This window comes from Panulirus ornatus, chromosome 9, assembly GCF_036320965.1.
Source record: "Panulirus ornatus isolate Po-2019 chromosome 9, ASM3632096v1, whole genome shotgun sequence".
Taxonomy (NCBI): Eukaryota; Metazoa; Arthropoda; class Malacostraca; order Decapoda; family Palinuridae; genus Panulirus; species Panulirus ornatus.
Window position 1 is genome coordinate 56,023,372 of NC_092232.1, and position 15,958 is coordinate 56,039,329.

Sequence of the window (15,958 nt, forward strand, 5' to 3'; positions counted from 1 at the left end):
TATTATTGCCCTTCACCCACTTAGAAACTTCAATCATATCCCATCCAGCCCTCATCCTCTTAAATGAGTATAAATTCGGTCTTTCTAACCTTTCTTCATAAGTGAAGTTATTAATTCCAGGGATCATTTTTGTCATACATCTTTGTATTCTCTCTAAAACAGTCTATATCAACTGCATAGTATGGAGCCTAAAACTGTACCGCATAATCCAAATGTGGTCTCACTAACGCAAGATAAAGTTGCAATAATATTCTAGGAGTTTTATTGCTGACAGTCCTATTAATGAATCCTAACATCGTATTAGCCTTATTACTCATTTTAATACATTGTTGCCGCGGCTTAAGGTCCTTGCTCACCAATACTCCTAAATCTCTTTCGTATCCTGTTTTACCCATAGCAATATTGTCCAGTTTGTTTTACCATGTCCAAAATCTTACATTTGGTAGCTATAAGTCATATATCACTGTCAACCTGACTTGACATCATCATCATCATCATTATCATTACTACACACACAAATGTCTGCTATCATCGTCATTCTCACCTTCTCTCGCACTCGTTGGGTCATCATCATCTTCATTATCACATATTTGGCATCCATTCTTCCCATCCACCCACTCTGATCATAGAATTCCACCCGTAATATTTCTTACACACCGACTCCACTGAAAGCCACACCACGTTTTCATTCCTGAGGCCATTCTTATGATTCTTGTCCTCCACAAGCCATCTCTTAGCTTCTCCTCTCAGTCTAGTGTAATCCCTTCCCTACATCAGGCTAGACTGATCAAATTCTTCCAATAGGTTTTCTCGAAATCTATACACCTCCTGTCCTCAATAAACTTTCCTACATACCCACATAGCCTGTCCTTTCAACAGTTATCCACACTATTACACGCACCCCTTTCCTTACGCTGACTTGTTTCATGTATTCGTATTTACCCCAGGACCACTTTCGGAAAGTGACCTGGTGTTACCCCAGGACCACTTTCTGAAAGTGAAAAGGCTTTACCCTTTGACCTCCCTTCCCCCTTTTCCAGGAACTCGTGTGGTTCTAAGGTTGTGCTACATTCAGCAGCGGGGACCGGATGGGTTCCTTTTGAAACAATAAGTCTCTTGAGGACACTTACGTGAACTTACGATGATACAGTCTGGCCAGAGGTGACTTCAGTAGCAGTGTAACCTCAAGCAGGTGGAATCCGATAACACCTTCCGAAAACACCTTGCGATACCTCCTGACATATATTTACCTACCACGCGAACCCTCATTCCTCCAGTCTTCACAGTATCATACAATAACCTCAACTTCCATGTACTTAAATAACTCTGAAGTAACTGAAATGTACTTGCAAAAATCTGAGGTAACTATCATATACTTACAATAAACTTAAGATGACAACTATGTACTTACAATAACCTTAAGATGACTACTACAATAACTTTAAGATGACTTCCATAAATATATCTAAAAGATGTTGCCATCTTCACTCCCGACACACCCACTCACTATCCACAGCTCTTCCCTCCAACTATCATCCGTCTCAAACAAAGACCATCCATGGTATAAATCCCCCCCTTCTCTCAATCTTTCCCTCCCACTTTTTGTCTTACACATGCCTTTCGCATACTGAGATTCACGATGTTTTTACCTGACATAGATGATTGCTGAAAAGAAAAGGTATTCAGATGTCAAAAAGTCTTAAGACTGAATTAGGGTCAGTTATTATGCTTTCCAGGTGCTGACAGGACTATGAGTTGTGGTTCATATCTTCCATGTGAGAACTACTACCTCTTCTCGAACGATGATTCTATCTCTATTGCTCGTATAGTATACTGGAATGTTATGGATATGAACCACGTATTAACCACTCCTGTCCTTCGTGTCGTATCTAATCACATCACTTATTTAGTACATACCGTCATGATATATTGGAGTTAGGACATAAACATGTGCGAGTTATGCTGGATCAATTGGATTACGTAATTTCCCATAATCCTAATGAATTATATCGAATCAGTTGGAAGAAGTAATGGGAGTAGCATGATTAAGCTGTATGCATGGCACACACAACTTAGATCAGTATATGTGGAATTCTCTAAAATATGTAGCTACATATCACCTCAGTGGACACTACACAATGATGTCTGATACTCTTGGTGTTACGCAATAACTCACCTTGTAACTCAGAGCCAACAGATGAAACCTCATGTGGGTTTGGAGCAGTGCTGGCCACTGATAAATGAAAAACTATCTTTGATAACGATAATCCTATAACCACAATTTCGATAATCCGATGATTGTAATAATTAGTTTTTGGAGATTAACGATAATCCGAGAACGTAACTTTTTTATACGAAAAAATTTAAAAACAAGGAAAAAGCTTCAAAACCCATAGAAAATACTTTTTTTTTTTTTTTTGCCGCTGTCTCCCGCGTTTGCGAGGTAGCGCAAGGAAACAGACGAAAGAAATGGCCCAACCCACCCCCATACACATGTATATACATACGTCCACACACGCAAATATACATACCTACACAGCTTTCCATGGTTTACCCCAGACGCTTCACATGCCTTGATTCAATCCACTGACAGCACGTCAACCCCGGTATACCACATCGCTCCAATTCACTCTATTCCTTGCCCTCCTTTCACCCTCCTGCATGTTCAGGCCCCGATCACACAAAATCTTTTTCACTCCATCTTTCCACCTCCAATTTGGTCTCCCTCTTCTCCTCGTTCCCTCCACCTCCGACACATATATCCTCTTGGTCAATCTTTCCTCACTCATTCTCTCCATGTGCCCAAACCATTTCAAAACACCCTCTTCTGCTCTCTCAACCACGCTCTTTTTATTTCCACACATCTCTCTTACCCTTACGTTACTTACTCGATCAAACCACCTCACACCACACATTGTCCTCAAACATCTCATTTCCAGCACATCCATCCTCCTGCGCACAACTCTATCCATAGCCCACGCCTCGCAACCATACAACATTGTTGGAACCACTATTCCTTCAAACATACCCATTTTTGCTTTCCGAGATAATGTTCTCGACTTCCACACATTCTTCAAGGCTCCCAGAATGTTCGCCCCCTCCCCCACCCTATGATCCACTTCCGCTTCCATGGTTCCATCCGCTGCCAGATCCACTCCCAGATATCTAAAACACTTCACTTCCTCCAGTTTTTCTCCATTCAAACTCACCTCCTAATTGACTTGACCCTCAACCCTACTGTACCTAATAACCTTGCTCTTATTCACATTTACTCTTAACTTTCTTCTTTCACACACTTTACCAAACTCAGTCACCAGCTTCCGCAGTTTCTCACATGAATCAGCCACCAGCGCTGTATCATCAGCGAACAACAACTGACTCGCTTCCCAAGCTCTCTCATCCCCAACAGACTTCATACTTGCCCCTCTTTCCAAAACTCTTGCATTCACCTCCCTAACAACCCCATCCATAAACAAATTAAACAACCATGGAGACATCACACACCCCTGCCGCAAACCTACATTCACTGAGAACCAATCACTTTCCTCTCTTACTACACGTACACATGCCTTACATCCTCGATAAAAACTTTTCACTGCTTCTAACAACTTGCCTCCCACACCATATATTCTTAATACCAATTCTTAATGCCAAATCCAAGAATAAGTAAGCATTTTCTAAGTTTCTTGTTAAGCATTATCTACAAGTTTTTTGTTTGATTCTTTAAATATTTATATAATTATGTATCGTTTTAAAACCCTTGTAAGCAAACCATAAACAATTCAAATTTGCCATCTAATTATCATGGGGTGATAACTGTAAGGTAAGGGTGAAATTATCATGGGGCGATAACTAAGATAAGGGTGAAATTTGCCATCTAATCATGTAAGGTAAGGGTGAAATTGAAGTCTATCTATTAACGTCTGTAATGGTAGCTACGTGGCACTTCATCACTAAAGCTGGTTACATCGCCACTAACACTTGGTCGGGTGGCATTTTTGGTACTCAAATTAGAGTACCTTGTTGTTGTCCTTATCCTGACGGCCGAGCTTGAAGTAGCGCTCCAGGTGGGGCCAGGGGATTTGGACAGGCTCCTGGTCCTAGCTGGCTGACGGCGACCTGGCTGTCAGAAGTTCCGCCACAGAGAGATGGTCAGGCTAACACAGAGGCGATGTCATGTTGAGAACTTGGTCTTGGTGTTCCATGGACCTGGCATGGTCCGTTGTGGTCTTGTGCTGTTGTAAGTTGACTTGTAGAGACCAGACAGTGCGGGAGAAGCTAGAGGAACGAGCGTTGTTAAGCTGACATGATAGTGAACAGCGTTACCAGGGATCGCCGGTACGCCCGAATCCACAATATGTGACACTGTTGCTAAGTCTGTCATTTTAAGGACAATCTGTCCTTCTCTTAGATCTGGTTGTCCTATTTACTTTGAGAAAAAAAGGACAACCTATATCTGTCCTTTTAAAAGTATTTTATTAAGCTTTATACATAATGATTACAAATTTCATGAATGTTAACAGAATTCTTTCACTGCAAGAAAACTGGCAAGTATCAACCAACAAGATCCAGGGAGGGGGGGGGGGGGGGGGTAGGGCTAGACCCGGAGTCCGGGAGGGACTGAGTAATGATGTGTTGGTGGCTATTGCTAACATTAAATGTTAAGGCGAAGATTATTTCTTTTTTTATATTTGTTTGAATTATTCTACAAACCATATAATTTTCATCACTATACAGAAGTAATAACAATTAATCATTGCTTATGTTGGCCATACGAAACAAAAAAACTATATATCAGAGCTACACATTATATAACACGTGACCTATCATACATACCTGTAAATGACAATAGATAAAATGAACAACAAAGTACCTCAGATTTTAGACTTGATTCTAGGTATATTAACTTTCATTTCTTTGTAGCACTTATAGTTTTTGAGAATGCACTTATCAATAACTTAACCTCTCATGAGCAAAGATAATTGTAAGCGGAGCTTAAAATGTGTGGCTCCTACACAATGGCAACAAATATGGATCAGTTGGTCACTCAACCAAGAAGAATGAACATCAGGAAACAATCGCCTGGTCTTACACAAGACATCATACCAACATCACCAACGGCTGATCTGTGTGGATCTTAAGATGGTGACTTTTCTCCTGGGTCAGCAGAGTGGATGCACCAAGTATCCCAGCTTTGTCTGTCTCTGGGATAGTAGATCTAAGGATACACCAAGTATCCCAGCTTTATCTGTCTCTGGGATAGTAGAGCTAAGGATACACGAAGTATCCCAGCTTTATCTGTCTCTGGGATAGTAAAGACAAGGATGAGCACTGGCTGAGAAAACAATGGCCTCTAAGAGAACACTTGGTGGTTGGATGTAATGGCAGAACCCTTGGTTGACAGAGATAAGATCATTTAACCACCACCACTGCACATCACACTAGGTTTAATGAAACAGTTTGTGAAGCTTTGAACAAAGAAGGGGACTCTGCTTTGACTATATATGCGGATCATTTCCAGCGCCGGGCAGGGAGAAGCTGAAGGCAGGTAATTTCGACGGGCCTCAAATCAGGGAGCTCAAGAAGGACCCACATTTCCAAGACTCGACGAACAGTGCTGAAGCAGATGCATGGTCTTCGTTCACTCTTGCTGTAAGGCATTTTCTTGGGTACCATCATGCAGATAACTATTCTGAACTAGTGGAGACCATGATATCTTCTTTCAGTCGACTTGGATGATTCCCAGACAACATTAGTGACCTAAGTGAGGAAGAGGGTGAACGATTCCACCAAGATTTAAGAACCATGGAAGAAAGATACCTGGGACACTGGGATACCCATAACTGGGACACCCATACCTGGAACACTGGGATACCCATACCTGGGACACTGGGATACCCATACCTGGGACACTGGGATACCCATATGATGGCGGATTACTGCTGGACCATTCAACGTGGTTGTCCTGGGGCAGCTCACCGCAAGAAGTCTTTGAAACGTGAGATGTCTTGAGTAAATGAACATATCAATGATATATAACTTTCTATGCTTGTTTCACCATCATCTGATTGATTCTATGGATGTAATCTAATCATGAATAAACAAATCCTACTTGTATGAAGCTATTTTTATATTAAAAAGGCAACAATAATGATTTGTATTCATTAATCCTTGTGCCTGATCGGTTGTATGCACAGCAATAAAGGATGTCATATTTCGATAACCAGAGCTGATAGTGAAAAACTGATGGCATATTTAGAATCAGCGACCAAAATTTACACAAGAAGAGACCAAATATCTCAGGCACCAAATTTTGTATGACCTTGTGAATCATATAACCAATTATAGCTTTAACTTTCCTATTACAAGAAATAGAATTAACAAAGAATAACAATAATACTCAATAACCTAAAAAGAAAGCGTAAAACGATACAAATTTTATCTGACAAAAGATTAACAAACGTTATGGGACTAAAATATCGAGTTATCGGAAATTAACCGATCCGATTACGAAAGTTAACTGGTCCGATTACGATTATGGAAGTTAACTTCTGATAATATTCCGATAATAATAATCAACCTCAATAATAATCTGTTATCGGATTACCACTTTAGTTCCCAACCTATGTTGTGAGTCACCTTGTGACCCAGCGAGACAACAGATGAAGCCTGGTGTGGGTTGCGAGTCATCTTGTGACCCAGGAAGAGAACAGATGAAGCCTGGTGTGGGTTGTGAGTAGCCTTGTGAACAGGAAGAACAGATGAAGCCTGGTGTGGGTTGTGAGTAGCCTTGTGACCAGGAAGAACAGATGAAGCATGGTGTGGGTTGTGATTCATCTTGTGACCCAGGAAGAGAATAGATGAAGCATGGCGTAGGTTGCGAGTCACCTTGTAACCCAGGGAGACAACAGATGAAGCATGGTGTGTGTTTTGAGTAACGTTGTGACCCAGTGATACAACATGAAGCATGGCGCGAGTTGTGAGTCATCTTGTGACCCAGGGAGACAACAGATGAAGCCTAGCATGGGTTGTGAGTCACTCAGCAACACACACCAGACCTCGGTAGGATGGATCGCGCGACCTATAGCATGGAAGACGTGATGGAGGCTTCCCCTACCCTACTGTAACCCACAGGAAGGTCCTCAGAGGTTAAGCTTTCGCGCCGGGAAGGTTCCTCACGGACCCCCTGGCTTTCATCACCATCCTCCAGGCTTACAGATTCCACTTCCTTGTCATCATGTGGCCTCGGAGCTCGAACACAACTGTTGTGCACCAACTGCTCGAGGAAGATGTAGTCTGTGGCCAGCTGGGAGACTGTCCCCTTCGAAAAGCTCGCCACAGGCTGGAGACAAGCAGAGTTCAGCGAACCATCATTCCAGTTCGTCTCCCTTCCAGCAGTCTGGCTTGGTACCGGGTGCGACACACTGCAGTACTCGGCCCCCGGTGCTCCTTCGGTGAGCTGAGGTATGAAAGTCTCCGCCAGAGCAGGAATTTCCACCGCTTGAGCAACGGTTGGCGGTAATGGAGATAAGACACAGTCGCTGGATTCCGGGTCAAGTGGAGCAGCATCACCGAGTATGAAAGTTTTAGACACAGAATTAGCAAATTTTGCATCCTTGTCTTCAACAATTTCCTTCATCGAAGTCTCCTTACCCGTTTGACCTGCTGCCTCATGAACACACGCGTTGAACGTACCAAAGTCTGGCGGATGGATTGCAACATAACCCTGAGAAGGCCCGTATGTGGAAAGCTCAGAAGGTGCTTCCCCATTACCCTCTACCCCTGCATTAACTATACTCAGACTACTGTGTCTGTGCACATCAGTCGTCATATCTGCCACTGTGTGTGGTATGTAGAGATGGTTACCTTTCAGTAGATTAACTCCAACATGAAGTTTGGCACTGAGAAGTGAAGGTTCAGGTGAAGTGTCCATGTTCTGTGGGGGTGAGTTGGATCCAAAGACCTCTCCGTCCGACTCCGGGAACTCCAGGGCCACATACCTGCCACTGTTACCTATAGACGCCGTTAGTCTCACTGGTTGTGATATCTCGGGTAATGGTGCAGCCTCGAGTGTCTGATCCGTACGCGATGCATCGTGACTGTTTTCGCTTGGAAGTACGTAATCCTTGATTTTACGCGACCCGAAGTCGGGAGGCTGAACTGCAACATAGCCACTGCCTGGAATGACCTTGCCAAATGAGCTGTCCTCTGCCTTTGTCATTTCATCATCTTGGATCGCTTCGCGTGGATTCACCCGAACTGTCATGTCAAACGGGACATACCCTTTACTTCCTTGGGAGGTGAAGCGATGCGGCTGGGTGGCTACGTATCTAGGGAACGCAGAGATATAACTGGATGGAGAGTCAGAAGCACCTGGCTCTGGAGTTGCCTCTTTCCTCACTGTTTCAGAATCATGTTTATCAGGGAAGACGTGAACGATGTAACCGCCGTAGTTCGGCGCAGAGTCTCGTCGCTGGACGGTAGCAGAAGACGTCGTCTCTGGCGAACAGCTACTGTCCTCCCCTGTGTCAGGACTTACAAACCCACAATTAACCCACTCAGTCGCCAGGTTGATACAATTATTCTCTTCCTCCTCCCTCTCACCGGGATGGAGCGATCGTCCTCTCCTAGCGAGTCCTCGGCCACCGGGTACCTCAGTGCCCGACCTGTGCGGGATGACCAGTATTATAGACATTAGCCGGACACACTCCCTTGGTCATTACGATGGTATGATGGTCATATTTCTCCTTAATATTAAGTCTCCGGTCACTGACAAGAGGCCTCATCAAGCCAGGCGTTGGATAAAACATGAAATATAAAAGTACAGAGAAGTAAAAAGAGATGACATCTTTTTTTCATTTTGATTTCAAAGGAAGCGAAAGGCCTGCCAGTTGAACTTGGAAAAAAAGTATGAGAAGGTAAAGAGCTTTAAAGCTTAGTAGTGTAGGGAAGGATACAGACAACATAACGGCCCACATCTGAGTTTCTAATGGCCACACAATCATGGGACGTAATGACTCACAGAGTATTGTGTGATCTGGCCAATGGCGAAGACACGCTAAAAACCCAGTTCTCAGAAGCAGATGCCGAAGTAATATCTATAGGAGGAAAATAAATCCAAATTTTGTAGCGAATGGTTGGTTGGTCAAGATTCCAGGTCAGACTAGGAAAGTCGATAGATTGGATTGCCTTATACTCGATAACACGACAATATTTAAAGCTGGAACTGTCCTACATGTAGGATCAGTGCACTATTCAAGGAAGGGTTCGAATAAGTCCTTCTTATAATTGGAGCAAGTGATTAGTGGAGAAGAATTCTTGACATCTGCATGGGACTTCCAGTTGTCGGATGTTCAGTCAAGTACTTGAGATGTGGGGGTATTCTAAGATAAAACTAAATGTCACCGTGATACGAAGTATTTTTAGGATGGTGGAATTATAAAGCCATCAGAGGAAATGGGAGAGTTGCGAGGGGTTTTGGAAAGAAAAATAGGAAGAAACTGGTTCTAATAGGGTGTTACATCAACCAGGTCACATCTACACCGGAGAAAATCAGTACAAATACGAGTATAGAAATAGATGCGATGCGACGAGACACAGACTGGCAGAAAGGAACCTGAGAATATATGAATGATGCAGAACCATGCAGTCATCGCCATATGAAGGCATTTGGTTGTATGATGAAGATGCAAAGACAAGATAACCAAAAGTCAAAACATGGTATTAGGCATGGAACATGATATAAAAGATTTAATGAGGCACTTTTGTGGTATACGAGTGGCGGATGAATGGAAGACTGAGTTATGAAATTGTGAAAATGGAAGGTATGAAGAACTTTAAAAAGTTGTACGATAGTAGAGAAACGTCAAGAAATGGGGTGGGGCCTACGAGTGTAGAACACCCTCCTTCGTACTGAACAAACAATTCATTACACAAACCTGAAGGTGCGAGTACACTGACCTGAAGGTGCGAGTACACTGACCTGAAGGTGCGGAGTACACTGACCTGAAGGTGCGTACACTGTGTTTGACTGTACTGTCCTTGGCAAGGTCGTGGTCCTTGGTGTGAGCGGGGTTGGTTGAATCAGGCGGCAGGTCGAGCCCTACGTTCCTTGTTACAGAAGGAGGCCTTGAGTCCTGAAGGATCATCCAGTCTTGTAAACAAGATATAGCTACATACATAGATATATGGATTAATATCTACGTCTTGATAAATAATGACTCAAGCAAACGTAGGATGTGTATACTGAAAAATTATGAACACTATACCGATATATAAACCATTATGTATTATATTTAAGGACATAAATACATACATGTATACACACACACAAACACATACTGGGGTGTGTATTATCACTTGTTTGTTTTGTCCGCGATGGGAGTTTTACACTAGTGGGGCACCATCTCTTGTGTGTATGTTCGTGCATACATACATAGGAATAATGACATGATACATGTGCACAAGGATAAGAGGTATAGTACGATCCTTGAGTTATGTTGTCCTGATGAAAATAAGAACGAACGAAAGAAAAACAATGATATGAAACTCATAATTCTGATTTGTACTCAGAACATAACATCTGATGGATGTTGCACATACACCATGTGAGAGAAGGGGGCGAGAAAATTTTGTTTTTATTTTCGTGTCTTCTACTATCTGTCCACTAAGAGAACCTTTCGGCATCTGTACAAGAACCCCCCCCCCCTTTTTCTTTTATAAATCATGAGGCAGACTTGGCTATTTGTGTAAAGATAGATATAGATAAGGGGTTCCCAACCTGGGGTATATGTACCTCAAGGGGTACATTTGCACTTCTCAAGGGGTACACATATAGGGGTGTGAGAGTATAATCATGGTGTACATTGCTCTAGTGTACACCAGGAGTAATGTAGAACAAGCCATATAGAACACCCTCGTTACAAATCAGTATAAAATCCTTACAGCCTCTTACAGGTTCCATTGTAACAATACAAAATCATTTTAATTTTATCAATTTTTGATCCATAATTTTAAAGGTACATGGGAACCTGTCAGAATGCCCATAGGGTACAAAAAGGTTGTGAACCCCTGGTCTAAATCCTACTACAATGTCAAGTATGTTTACTATGTCGAATGGCGTAGCCAAAGAGCCATGAAAGATGGAAAATATGTAGGGAATCTTCGGGGGAGGATGAGAAAATAGTTCTACAATTGCTAATGTTTACTGATATTTCTGCTGGACTTGGGTTATTATATCTAGATCTCATTTCACAGAATTAGTCGAGACGAAACGAAAAATACATCGACCAAGACGGAGCAGATTCAAATACGGTAGAAGGATCAAGCGTGGAAAGGCGGAGGAGATATGGAAGATGGCAAGACATCATAATCAGGAGACCCTCCCGCAGGAGGTAGGACTCACCGTAGTTAGGAGACCCTCCTGCAGGAGGTAAGACTTACCGTAGTTAGGATGCCCTCCTGCAGGAGGTAGGACTTACCGTACTTAGGAGACCCACCGGCAGGTTCAGTTCTCTCTTCACCTCCATTATGCTGAACGCAAGTCTCCTGCAGGAGACATGTTCGTTAATGTACTGTTCTCCTGATGGCGATAATGCGGATCAAACCAATGACCACACTAACTCTGACCTAACCCCTGACCTCTCCTGCTGGGCACAGACCATTGGCCACACTACCTCTGACTTACTTACTCATGTTACACTTGCTTGCCACACAATTTGCAGCCGCTGTGACTAGACTTTCCCTGGAGCCACTTTCTCTGACCAAACTTACCAGAACTTCAACCCTCTAACCTTCTTAATCCAACCCTGGCCACATTATCTCGAGCCACACTCCCCTAGCCAATCTCCCAGGGCAACGTTACGCCTCGTCCATAACAATCTTTGTCAAACTCTATGTGGCCATACTTCTTATGGGCATAGTGCCTCATCCTGACCACACTATCCCTGACCACAGTCTCCAAGGACACACACTTTCCTTGGCCACACTACTATTGGCCAGAGGGCCTCTTATCATATTAAATTTGGCCACATCCTCCATCCAAACTGGTCGCAAAACCCATGGTTACACAAGCTCTAGCCACAAAATTTTTGGCCAAACCACATTATTCCTGGCCACACATCCTCAGCCACATCACCTTTGGCCACACTGCTAGCCATATCACCCTTGGCCACATACCAAGCTACACCATTCTCGGTCAAACCACCTTTAGCCACATCTCTAGCCACACACCTAACCAAAGCAACTTTGGCCACATATCTAGCCACACTACCCATAACCATGTCACCCCTGGCCACACCCCTGGTTACACCACCCTTGATCACACTAACCTCCTGCTGTAGCTGAGGAACAGGACAATGACGACAGCGCTGACGAAGGCCACGACGGTGATGACCCCGATGGTCCAGGCAGGCAAACCTGCCAGAGATGACACGGCTCACCACGGGGCACGACCAAGTCATACCTCACCACGGGGCACTATTACACCATACCTCACCACGGGGCATAAACACACAGTACCTCACCACTGGGCACAACCACACCTCACCTTACCATGGGGCACAAACACATACCTCACCACTGGCACGATCATACCATACCTCACCACGGGGCACGAACACACCATACCTCACCACTGGGCACGACCACACAATACTTCACCACGGGGCACGACCACACCATACCTCACCACGGGGTACGACCACACCATACCTAACGATGGGGCACAAACACAACATACCTAACCACGGGGAACGACCACATCATACCTCACCACGGGGCACAAACACAATATACCTCGCCACGGGGCACGATCACACCATACCTAACCATGGGGCATAAACACACCATACCTCATCACGGGGCACGACCACACCATACCTCTCCACGGGGTACGAACACACCATACCTCACCACTGGGTACGACCACACTGTACGTTACCACGGGGCACGATCACATCATACCTCACCACGGGGCACAAACACACCATACCTCACCAAGGGGCACAAACACACCATACCTCACCACGGGGCACAAACACACCATACCTCACCACGAGGCACAAACACACCATGCCTCACCACGGGGCACAAACACACCATACCTCACCGCGGGGCACAAACACACCATACCTCACCACGGGGCACGAGCACACCATACCTCACCACGGGCATGACCACACCATACCTCACCAAGGGGCACGACCACACCATACCCCACCACGGGGCACAAACACAGCATACCTCACCACTGGGTACGAGCACACTGTACGTTACCACGGGGCACGACCACACATACCTCACCACGGGGCAATACCACACCATACCTCACCACGGGTCAGGCTACCACTCACCCAGCAAATTTCTCTTTGATTCTACTCTGAATGACCACCCTAAAACATGAATTTATCACACACACATACACACACAAGTGTAAAACTCTCTGCGCAACACACAAGTAGCATTTATCCATAGTAAGCTAGCTCTCTCTCTCTCTCTCTCTCTCTCTCTCTCTCTCTCTCTCTCTCTCTCTCTCAGCAGCTCTGCAAAATTGTCAACTGTGCAAGCACACCTTTTAACTCTTGTAGATTAAACCCTATACTCTAGGCACACGAACTTTTCCGTGAAGTTTTTATTAGTTGAAGGGTATTAACAGGGTATTCCAAATCAGGCTTTCCATCACCCTTGTGTGCCGATAAGTGCGTGTTTACTATTAGCCGACACCCCAGGCTAGGCTAGACAGTTATGTAAAAGAATAAGGTGAGGGATCGTGGATCAACAGGACCATACAGTTAGGAAAAGATCTGTTAGTACGAGACTGGATGATGGGGCGTCCTGATGGTATGACTAGTTGTGTTAGTACGAGACTGGATGATGGGGCGTCCTGATGGTATGACTAGTTGTGTTAGTACGAGGCTGGATGATGGGGCGTCCTGATGGTATGACTAGTTGTGTTAGTACGAGGCTGGATGATGGGGCGTCCTGATGGTATGACTAATTGTGTTAGTACGAGGCTGGATGAAATTAATCAAAGGTAACTCGTTTAAGACCTTACTGGTGGGGACGTTGCTGTCAACAATAGACAAACAGCAACAGAAGTGAATGAAGAAATCAAGGAACTCCGGAGTCGACCGAAGATCATGAAGAGTGTCATAAAACGGGCGAGGAAAATCAAGATCCCGAAAAACAAACATCTTGATAGTAAACTGTAAGTGGCTGAAAGAGTTCAGAAGGAACTAAACCACAAGAAATAGTGGGCAACTAGTTGGTCATATCGATGTGGAACCATCCCTTGATGTCCATAACTCAGACACCAAAGTCTGTGGGAAAAATGGCCACAGTAGCAACCTCTGAGGCTGATTGACAGAACCCAAAGTTACTGGTTGATGCCGAGATATCTGTGGATATCGAGACAGATGGACATACAAACTTCTAAATGAAGTGATCATGGAGATGTACGGTTTGTTTGATGGAATTTATACATGAAAATGGAAGAAGTCATGATTAAAATTTTGAACTCAGTGCGAGGCTTCCCATCTCCGGCCGCACGCATTATTTACCTTTTTTTCTCCCACGATTAAAACCTTGAAATTGTAAAAGATTCAGAATTGTTGGGGAGAAAAAATGAGGATAAGATGATTTTACTCCAGCTGCGTCTCAGAACCACTTGCGCATGCTCAGAGCTCAGTCATGCCTATAAACTAGATTCATTAACATTACAGCATGATTGGAGACTGAAAAACCCACCTCTATGATCCAGGGTGATGAAGGTCTGGCCGTTGGACCACTGGGAGAAGCCGGAGCGGTACTTTAGCCTTAGCCACACTGTGTACTGCGTGGCCTCCTGCAACCCCTTCAGTTCAACGGCGCCCATCAAGGTCTTGCTCGTTTGGTTCTCTCCTGCAACACAGTCAGACATTCATTACTGGTTCCTGTATCAGTGTTCACGCTATCTTGCTCTTCAAACTCGTCTTAACATTTTTCGTCTAACTGAAAATTAACCATGATGTGCATTATCTTCCGTATCAGATCTCATCTTGGCTAAATGAGGTGAAAAGAAGATGCGATAGATCTACGGGGGGATTTAAGGCAGCTCGTCCTGCTTCACCTCGACCCAAGCTCACATTCCCTATTGACAGCTGTCTAGCTTAAGGCATATTGTGCAACAGCTGCGTTGCTAACACCCCGGGGCATCGGAATGTCACGGTCGCCTTTGTGGCAATCAACGGGGTGAATCCAAAAACATGGACGTTGTGATGATGCCGTATATGATAAGGACTCACTCACTCACTCACTCACTCTCTCTCTCTCTCTCTCTCTCTCTCTCTCTCTATATATATATATATATATATATACTGGAGAGGATCACAAATTTGCCCGTGATCAAGATATTGCAATGAGTCCACGGGGAAAATGAAACATAAGTTCCCAAGTGCACTTTCGTGTAATAATCACATCACCAGGAGAGACACAAGAGAGAAATATAACAGTCAGTTGATATACAACGAAGAGACGTAGCTAGGACGCCATTTAGTAAACAAGTGATTGTCCAAGACAGACAACGAGCGTATCATAGACTTGTGATGTGGACAAGAGGGTAAACTGTTTACAATTTTATCAACAATAAAGTTATCCAATTTGTATAGACCTTCACTAATATTAAGGTTATGATTCTTTGTGTATTTGATAACAGAAGATTCACTGATATTTCTTGTGGTACTGGAGTTAAAATTGATAACTGAGATGGCATTACTTCAGTCAATACACTAATCATTGTTTTTAACGTGATTAAACAAGGCATTTGATTCTTGTCCTGTTCTTATACTATGTTTATGTTGCTTAAGTCTAACAGAAAGATCCTTACCAGCCTGCCCAACATAAAACTTATCATAATTTCTACATGGCACTTTGTAGATGCATCCAGGAGAATTTTCTGGAGAGTTTTTGATTAAGGTATTCT

General features: G+C 43.9%; 1 protein-coding gene across 11 annotated transcripts in view; it reads right to left on the reverse strand.

Moving 5' to 3' along the window:
* Positions 1-4,672: 4,672 nt before the first annotated feature.
* Positions 4,673-15,958, reverse strand: part of LOC139750450 (uncharacterized) — a 54,709-nt gene continuing 43,423 nt past the window's right edge. For 10 of the 11 annotated variants that reach the window (XM_071665269.1, XM_071665275.1, XM_071665267.1 and 7 more), the window contains 5 exons: positions 14,746-14,898; positions 12,330-12,417; positions 11,481-11,547; positions 10,006-10,136; positions 4,673-8,666 (listed from right to left, as the gene is read on the reverse strand). In XM_071665269.1, coding sequence (XP_071521370.1) covers positions 7,082-8,666; positions 10,006-10,136; positions 11,481-11,547; positions 12,330-12,417; positions 14,746-14,898 — 2,024 coding nt within the window. In that variant the 3' untranslated portion in view covers positions 4,673-7,081. The remainder of the gene's footprint in view (positions 8,667-10,005; positions 10,137-11,480; positions 11,548-12,329; positions 12,418-14,745; positions 14,899-15,958) is intronic. The other variant, XR_011713141.1, reaches the window with a different exon arrangement.